Genomic DNA, 9,121 nt, shown 5'->3' with positions numbered 1-9,121 from the left:
ACGAAAGATAGAAGGGAGACCGAATGGCTGTTTCAACGCCTTTCAACAACCGTTGTCAGGGGTAATAGCCACGCTATCCTTTCTGCTCTTAAACAACCTTAATTAACCTATATTTTCTTCCTTTTGTTAAAAAAATACATTAACATTAAAAAAAAAATACAAAATAAATATTATTTTTGAAGATCTGAAGAATCTTAAAGTTAGAATTTATCCGTTTTTAAATGAATAAAAGCAGGAAAAATTGAATAACAAAATTTTTTGTTGAGGGATGTAAGATGGGCTGGTAAATCAAAAATTTCTGCAATATGCACGTTTGCTTAGCATCATGAGAGAACGTACGCATACATTCAATCACTTAGTATAAAAAAACCCTTGAGGGAATGATTATCTCTTATAGCAGGGCTGGCCAACCCAAGGCCCGCGGGCCGCATGCGGCCCGCGATGGAGTTTGGTGCGGCCCGCGAGAGAAATTTTGTATGTAGTTAACCTATAAATACATTCAAGATAAATTTTTCTTAAGTTTAATAAATAAAGATAAATTTTATAAGTTTAATAAATTTTAAAGTTTATCTATTTTTGTAGCTGTTATCAATATGAAGAAAAGGAAAATTTTTGAAGAAAACAGGCAATTCAGCAATCATTGGGAAGAAGATTACTTTTTTATAATGCATAATTCCAAGCCAACATGTTTAATTTGCAAGGAGAAAGTATCGGTGGTGAAAGAGTACAATGTAAGAAGACATTATGAAACAAAGCATTCCGAATACGCGAAATTTAGTAAGGAATTGAAAACAAGGAAACTGGATTCGCTTAAATCTGAATTGAGAAATCAGCAAAGACTATTAAATTCATCGATACACTCTTCTTCTGATACTGTTAAAGCAAGCTACTCTGTTGCAATGATAATTTCAAAGAGAATGAAATCATTTTCGGATGGAGAATTCGTAAAAGAGTGTTTGGATGCTGTCGTGAAAGACATTTTGCCAGATAAAACTAAAAAGTTTTCAAACATTAGCTTGTCACGTCAAACCATATGTCGCAGGGTTAATGACATTTCAAATGAAATTGTGGTGACTTTGCGTGATCAAATAAAATATTTCAAAAGTTATTCTTTGGCCTTTGACGAATGCACGGATATATCAGACACGTCTCAACTTGTAGTATATATTCGTGGAGTTACCGAATCTTTTCAAGTGAAACAAGAAATGCTTAACCTTGTCAGTTTGAAAGATACTACAAAGGGCGAAGATATTTTCCAAGCTGTTATGAAATGTTTATCCGACAATGGAGCGAATTTAGAGACCCTTGCTGGATTGACAACAGATGGGGCGCCGGCTATGATTGGAAGAAATAAAGGAGTTGTAAAGCTAATAATGGATGAGATGGAGTCAAGAAGCATAAAAAATGATTTATTTGTAATACACTGCTTGATACATCAACACAATTTGTGCGCGCAAGTGTTGTCTATGAACCATGTTATGAGTGTGGTTGTAAGAACTATAAACTTCATTCGTTCTCATGCACTTCAACATCGCCAGTTTAAAGAATTATTGAACGAGTTATATTCTCACTATGGTGATCTTGTGTATTTTTCCAATGTCAGATGGCTGAGTCGCGGAAAATGTTTAAAACGTTTTTTCGACTTGAGAGAAGAAATCAAAAGTTTTATGATGCATAAGAAAATGACATTAACTGAATTAAATGATGAAGAATGGATGCTAGATCTGTGCTTTTTGGTAGATATAACCGAAAAAATTAATCAATTAAACAAGGAGTTACAAGGACAGGATAATTTGATTACTAATGCATGCCATCAAGTCAAAGCATTTCGAATGAAATTGTCATTGTTTGAATGTCAAATAAGAAATGGAAATGATCAACATTTTCCAACGCTAAATCAATTTAAAATCAGCCATTGTAAAAATTTCTTCAAGTACGCTGATGAAATAAAAAATCTTGCTGCAGCATTTGACAGTCGATTCTCGGAACTAAAAAAATATGAGAAAATGTTTGAAACATTTTCTTCTCCATTTCATGTTGACGTTTCTATTGTTTCAAATACTTTGCAGACGGAAATAATTGACCTACAGTGCAACAGTGAACTAAGACTTGTTTATCCTACTATATCCAAAATTGACTTTTATAACAAATATGTGACTGCAGAAAAATATCCCAACTTAAGAATTTTTGCACAAAGAGTTGTAAGCTCCTTTGGATCTACTTACGTATGTGAATCATTCTTTTCGAAATTAAAGTTTAGTAAAAGTAGATATAGATCTTCTTTAACAGATAAAAACTTAGAAAACCAATTAAGATGTGCAACTAGTAATTGTGAAGTTGATTTGAAAAAATTAAGTGAAGATAAAGAAAAACAGATTTCTCATTGATACGTATAATTGGACTGAATGCTATTTTACTAAATAAAATCTTATCTGTGTTGTTTTGATATCTATCCTTAGTATGTACATGTATATGCGGCCCGCGGAAAGGATTCATTTGGACAAAGTGGCCCGCGATGCGATTTGGGTTGGCCAGGCCTGTCTTATAGGAACAGAGTTGAACCGTGGGAAAAGAGGCTTGAACTGGACAAAAGAATAACTAAGATTTATCACCAAATAAGTGTGTCTACAACACCCCCAGTGCCTGCAAGCACCTCGAAAGAAGTGAGGCGGGCTTGGCTACTTGAATCACTGTGCGAATAAAGAATGTATCGACTCAAAAAGAAGATTACTTAATTAATACTTATTTGAAATTGATAATATATTTAATAAAATATTAGAGCACCTGATCAGTTCATGAACTTGATTGTCACTCAATATTAATGGGATAACCTTGACAATTTATTAATAGAGCATTATTGTTTGATGACAATAAACTATAAATTCCAAACAACTATCAATTGATTAACGAAAGGGTGTAGAGTTTTTCTGAAAACGAATAAAATATTTTAAAAATGAAGAAACGTAATTTTGTGTTTTCTAATAAAGATTACTATTAAATTAATTAGGTGCAGAAATGTAATAAAATTATATGAAATATGTTTTTCTTAGCAACGGTGACTAAATGTGGTTTAGTCAAATATATAAAGCTTGATTTCGGATATTTTCTGACGTGATTTGGTCACAAATAGTTAAATAGTATTATAGTTTAAAGAAATAATTATTAATATGGATGGAAATCAACTTGAGGAGAGAATAATTCACAAACGCGTCGACAGCAATTCAGCCTTAAATATTTTATTTGTGTTTGATCAAACTATCGGAAAAGGGACATTTGGAACTGTCTACAAGGCATTCAGCCAGAAAACACAAACAGACATTGCGATCAAAATTGTTAACAAAGAAAAAGTAAATGCATTTCTTATATCATCAGGCCGGCAGTCGGGGAGTGTGTTTACTCGAGCATGAAATAGAAATTTTGAAAATAATCAATCACCCAAACTTAATTAAACTTTATGAAGTGTATGAAACTAGGCAGGTTTTACAATAAAATACATTTATTTGATTAGCAAGTTTTTTTGGTAATGGAATTATGTGAGAAAGGACAGCTAGCGCAAATGCTAAAGAAAAAGAATAATTTAGAAGAACGCGAAATTCGGGATGTAATTAAACAATTAGCATGTGCTTTAACCTATCTTCACAAAATGGGTAAAACTAGTAATCTATATTATTAGACATTGTTCATCGAGATATTAAACTTGAAAATATTTTAATTCAAGATATAATTGACCATGAATATACATTTAGAATTAAAGTATAATATAATTCTAATATATTTCAGATTAGTGATTTCGGTCTGGCCATAAAAATTGGAGGAGTTACGGCTGATCACATGCTACACGATTTCTGCGGGACTCCGGTTTACATGGGTTTTATTATTATTTTATCAATCTTCCAGCTCCAGAAATAGTGAGAAAGCAATCGTACAGTACACTCTGCGATGTTTGGGCCATGGGAATCATAGCTTACTGTCTGTTAGTTGTTAGGATATTCAATTTTAGAGTTGAAGGTCAGCAACCCTACAGCTTTAAATCTCAACAACAGTTATACAAACTAATAAAAAATGGAGAAATCGACTACGAATCAACTCGCTTTAGTGGAATGTCAGTGTCTGGTTGTACAAGATAAACGAATTTTAAGGAAGGAAGTGTATTCAGGGAATGTTAGAAGTAAATCCCGCTTTACGTCTCTCAGCAAATGAAATTTCAAATTCCTATTGGATTACGGTTTATATTTTAAATAAATTTTATGACATTTATCCAACAGGGAAAGACAATAAACTCGGAAAATGTCAATGTTCTTGAAATGATGAAGCAGTACAAAGAGGACCAAATGGAAGACAAAGATTCAATCAAAATAGACAACGATAACACGTCTAAAGATGTTAAAAAAGAAAAAGAGCCTTCTTCGGCTTTGGAACAGTGTTCCTTTTTAAAAAAGAAAAAAATATTTAAAAGGCGGACTTCTTCCAGAGATGTATTTTAAAATTACATATTTGAAAAAAATAATATTTTTCAAAATAATAAATATTTTTAAATGAATAAAATTTTTTAATAAACTTTTAATAAAAGCGTGCAATTTTGATACATCTGTTGTTGTTTCTAAAAATTCTCATTTCAAAGATTTTAAATGAAAAGAAAATTGATTAATAATGAAGTAAATTATATTTATTATTGGTATTAAATAGGCAGGCAACTCTCCAAAAACGAAAGCTAATTTAAAATTCAACGAACAGGAAGAACTGTTGTTTTTAAAGAATTTATATTATTCAAGAAGCTCGACCTTACTGGAAATGAAGGTTTGTTATTTTAAATTAAAAAAATCATATAGTTATTGGAATTAATTAAATCCATAAAAATTTCTGAAATTAATGAGAAATTGGACTTTTTTCTATCTGGCATAAAACAAAATCTTTCTTCGATTAAGTCAAAGAATGTTAAATATGTTTATTTTTGAATGAATTCATTTTAGAATCAATCTAATCGTAAATTCAGAGGAGTTTACGTTCCATTTGATTATCCAAATGTTAAAGTTTCTTTTAAATTTGTCTCCCCACTAAAAATTAATATTCTTGGAAGTTTTGAGTCCCGTACAGCTCTTCGTCCGGACGTCTCTATTGATATTTCCGTTGAAATGCCAGCAGAAATATTTTCCGATCAAGATCATAGAAATTTAATTTATTTTGCAAAGAGAGCCCTTTACTTGAGCTGTATTGCTGATTCTCTTTGTAAATCTGACTTTGTTAAGAAAGTTGAATTTTCTTACCGTCAAAACAAATATCATCCTGTTCTGTATGTCTATTCAAATGGTTAGTTTTAATAAACAAATTTTTACATTAGAACCTATTTTAAGAAGAATTAAAGTCATCATTCATCCAATTCCACCAAAGGGTATCTTTCAAAAAGAATTATTTTCTCCGAATCATAATAATCTTGATTGTATTGCGATCGGAAAGTCTCCATTTTATAATCACTCATGTCTTTCGGATGTTCTAATGATGGAGATCAACGAATTTCTTACAGATCTGATAAACGGGAATATTGCCGACGCACTTATTTTACTGAAAGTTTGGGCTAGACAGCGAGAACTCGATCAGACAGTTTCTATTTTGTTAATTATACTGTTCATAGAATTCTGGTCAGTTTTCGGGATTTATTTTTACCATGTTTTTTGCTTATTTTCTCAAAAATGGCATAATTTCTAATTCTATGGATATTATACAGATTCTACGAAATATATTCGTTTATTTTGGTTCGAAAGTAATGTAATTAACTTTCAGATCAACATTGTCTTATAAAGAATCCCATTTCTCTATGTTATAACCAAGGAAATGAAAATTTGCCGAAATTGCAAGACTTTCGTGAGCATTCTGATCTCGTATTTGTTGACCCATCTGGTTTTATGAATATTTTGTCTCGTATCCGTTAGTCATTATCAACTGGTAATAATCGTATATCTATTTATAGCTCGTTCACGAAGCACGACTGAGTTTGAAAATTTTAGAACGAGAGAATGACAGTTATGAACTTTTGTTTATGACTCCAATTCGATTCTACGAGAAATTTGACCTCCAATTTCAGTTTGTATGTCACCTGTGATAAGCTAGGATTTCTAACTGCCTCCAGAATAGTCAATCAACAGATAAATACGAGGACTGTGGTCGATGTAGTTATTATTCGTCTATTGAACATATTGAAAAGGTCCTTAGCAGAGCACTTGATAATCGCATTACGCTCCTATACTTGTGCTGCTCTTCTGTTTTAAATGTTTATATGTCCTGAGTTATTTCAGTGGTCAATTGACTCGCCTCCGCCAAAAAGTGCTTTTCTAGATGTTATTAATGTTGGAGTTTTGTTAAATGGAAAACATTGCTATAGAGATGTCGATAGATTGGAATCTAAAGACAAAGAACTTGTAATTATCCCATATTTGTATGTTCTTTATAGGTTAATTCATTCCGAGAATTTTGGGGCAACAGCTGTCTTTTAAGGAGGTTTCCGGATGGAATTGTATGCGAATCAGTTATTTGGCCGGCAAAAAATTTTGACGAAAAACGTGGAATAATAAAATCTATAATCAAATATATTCTTGATTTGTAATGTTGCTATTTATATTTAGGCATTTTGAAGGAACTGAAAAAAATATCAATGTAATCGAACTGACTGAACAACAAATTCTTTTTGGATTTAACGAATACAATAGGAAGAACTTTAAGTCTAAAATAAGGGAGCTATCTTTTTCTGTGGACGAAAGGTACGCTGAAGTCAACAAGTACTTCACTCAATTGTCTAATTTACTTTTGTCATTTTCATTTCTACCTTTACCTATTGTAAAAATACAATCCATGTCTCCTACTCTACGTCATGCTGAGGTTTTCTAATTGATTGGACCTTTTTAGGTTTTTCCAGTGAATCCAATTAGTAATGAAGTAACGGGGAAGGTATTGCGCGGCCACTGCATTCCACAACAAGGCTCATCTCTTCTTTCGTCTTATATAAAGCCGATAGAAAGTGGTCTTAGTTATAGTTTTGTAGTTCTGGGAATACTTGAGTCAAGTACCAAATGGCCTAATGATTTGGATGCTGTTCGACATTTGAAAGCTTCATTTTACCTGAGAATAGCTGCGCTGCTGAGAAAAACCGAATCCATCCAGGCAGTTGGATATTCTGATAGAGTGGACATCATCCATGTTAGATTTATATTTATAATTTTTTCAGTGTTCTATCCCATGGAGGCTTCAACTTACTTCTCATAGTGAGCTGAAATCTCTTCGGTTTAAGAATAAGCAAGAAATGAACGAATTTAATTATGATTATAACGTTTTTCCTCAAATTAACTCATTTTTTACAAAGTATATAATCCAATTTATTATTTTAGTTTACATCAACAAGCTAGTCGTTCCTATTCTGGTGGAGTCAGGCTGGTCAAAAGATGGGTTGCCGCACAATTACTTTTAATTGTCCATATCCCTGAAATAGTCATTGAGATCATCGTAAATCATTTATGTATAGAGAGTGCGCCTTTTACGACTCCAATGTTGAGAATTTTGTGTATTTTTAGGTCCCCGCGTGTTATTTTCATACGATTTTTACGATTTGTGAGTTCCTTTGACTGGAATTCAAAACCATTAATATTTGATCCACATTCTGTTTTATCGGGTTATTTTGAACCAACTCTATTACTTAGACGAAGAAAGAGATGAAATTATTAATAGGTTTAACAGCAATCGCTCTGAACTTCCTGCAATGTTTATTGCCACGCCGATGGATAAATTTAACTCTATGTGTACGTTTAAGGGACCCTCTAAAGTCGTTGTTACACGACTTGTGCAAATTTCTAAGAAGGCTTTTGAAATTTTGTCAAATTCTTCAGGAGAAATATCCAAAGTTATTATTTTATCGTTTCACTATGCAGTTTATATTCAGTCAGAATGATAAAATGTTTGACATTTTAATAATACTACGACGAAAAGTCGTCTATTCTCTTCATCACATTTCTTCAAAGACCATCGAAGATTCGAAACGCCAGATTTTACCAATTCCAGTGTTAGATTATGATCCTTTACGTAAATATGTTGATTGCCTCGCTGTTTTAATTTGTTAAATTTATCTTAGAAACGGTTTTCAGAACATGCGCTTTTTTTCTACGATGTATATGGAGGCTATAAAGTTGGTGTTATGCTCAGGCCAAGTTTTTTGACGGATATACCTTTCTCGGTTTAATTTTTGTTATATTTTTAGGTCAATCAAGTCGAATATAGACAGCCAGTTATTGGATCAGATGGCATTTCTGTGATGCTTAAGCCCGATATAACATTGTTTGGAGAAGATTTAAAACTTATTGGAGGTAACTTGGTGGAAGATGTGATTTTTAATAATATGTGATTAGTAGCATTTTTTTATTCATTTGTTCACGGAACAATTCTTTTTGGTATTTGGTCATGTAGAGAGATTTTTTACAGTATAATGACCTAAATCTTAATTTTAAGATTGCTGATTCAATAACCGAAAATAGATAAACTATTAAGGAAATGTGTTAATCAACGCCCATTTCATAAAGATTTAATATTTCGGTCTTTTGGCTATATATCTATAAGTTTATTTAATTATGAGGAACCTTCTCCAAACAGTTTAATATTTAATAATGTTCTCAAAAAAGATTATTAAAGATAATTATTTACGTAAAATTGCTAAAAATTGTTTTTTATTATCATTTTAAAGCATAATTTCACACAGCTCTTAATTTTAGTAAAAACAAGTAATATTTGATATATAATATGTATCAATATAACAAAACTAATCCTCTTTTTCAAGTAATTCTGGATTATATAGCAACACACGTGAAACGAGCTTCTCAATATATAACCTCTGTTTATTCTTATCTTCCAACAAATCCTCAAATTTTACTGTTATCTAAACAAAATTGTGAAACTAACAAACGTCGTCACTATCATGGATAACCCGTTTCGATAAATCAGAATCTTTAAAATAAAAATACAAGCTTTCAAGCTGCGACTTTTGAATTTCATTTTCCTAAAATTTTATTTTAGTCAATACCTTCTTAATGCAAGTAATATTGCCCAAAATGTCATTGACTGAAGGGGACTCCAATTCAAGGATTCT

The 9,121-nt window shown here is 31.8% G+C and overlaps 2 protein-coding genes across 2 annotated transcripts; both read left to right on the top strand.

Annotated features, from left to right (window-relative positions):
• Nucleotides 1-665: 665 nt before the first annotated feature.
• Nucleotides 666-3,034, top strand: LOC118761943 (general transcription factor II-I repeat domain-containing protein 2A-like). Its single transcript, XM_036500138.1, has 3 exons — nt 666-1,361; nt 2,070-2,225; nt 3,008-3,034. The coding sequence occupies exons 1-3, from the start codon at nt 666-668 to the stop codon at nt 3,032-3,034; spliced, it is 879 nt and encodes a 292-aa protein (XP_036356031.1).
• Nucleotides 3,035-3,151: 117 nt separating this feature from the next.
• Nucleotides 3,152-4,484, top strand: LOC118761942 (serine/threonine-protein kinase 33-like). Its single transcript, XM_036500137.1, has 6 exons — nt 3,152-3,477; nt 3,509-3,647; nt 3,747-3,753; nt 3,786-3,868; nt 4,140-4,225; nt 4,266-4,484. The coding sequence occupies exons 1-6, from the start codon at nt 3,352-3,354 to the stop codon at nt 4,482-4,484; spliced, it is 660 nt and encodes a 219-aa protein (XP_036356030.1). The 5' UTR covers nt 3,152-3,351.
• Nucleotides 4,485-9,121: the final 4,637 nt, after the last annotated feature.

This window comes from Octopus sinensis, unplaced genomic scaffold (assembly GCF_006345805.1).
Source record: "Octopus sinensis unplaced genomic scaffold, ASM634580v1 Contig18749, whole genome shotgun sequence".
NCBI lineage: Eukaryota > Metazoa > Mollusca > Cephalopoda > Octopoda > Octopodidae > Octopus > Octopus sinensis.
The sequence above is the reverse complement of the archived record's forward strand: the minus strand, read 5'-3'. Positions and strand labels throughout refer to the sequence as shown.

Coding starts and splice junctions, on each gene's coding strand:
- LOC118761943 (XM_036500138.1), top strand. CDS start 666: ATGCATAATTCCAAGCCAACATGTTTAATTTGCAAGGAGAAAGTATCG. Junction 1,362..2,069: donor TTGGAAGAAATAAAGGAGTT/GTAAAGCTAATA, acceptor AATACTTTGCAG/ACGGAAATAATTGACCTACA. Junction 2,226..3,007: donor GCTCCTTTGGATCTACTTAC/GTATGTGAATCA, acceptor TAAATTAATTAG/GTGCAGAAATGTAATAAAAT.
- LOC118761942 (XM_036500137.1), top strand. CDS start 3,352: ATGCATTTCTTATATCATCAGGCCGGCAGTCGGGGAGTGTGTTTACTC. Junction 3,478..3,508: donor AAGTGTATGAAACTAGGCAG/GTTTTACAATAA, acceptor TTATTTGATTAG/CAAGTTTTTTTGGTAATGGA. Junction 3,869..4,139: donor CGGGACTCCGGTTTACATGG/GTTTTATTATTA, acceptor ACGAATTTTAAG/GAAGGAAGTGTATTCAGGGA.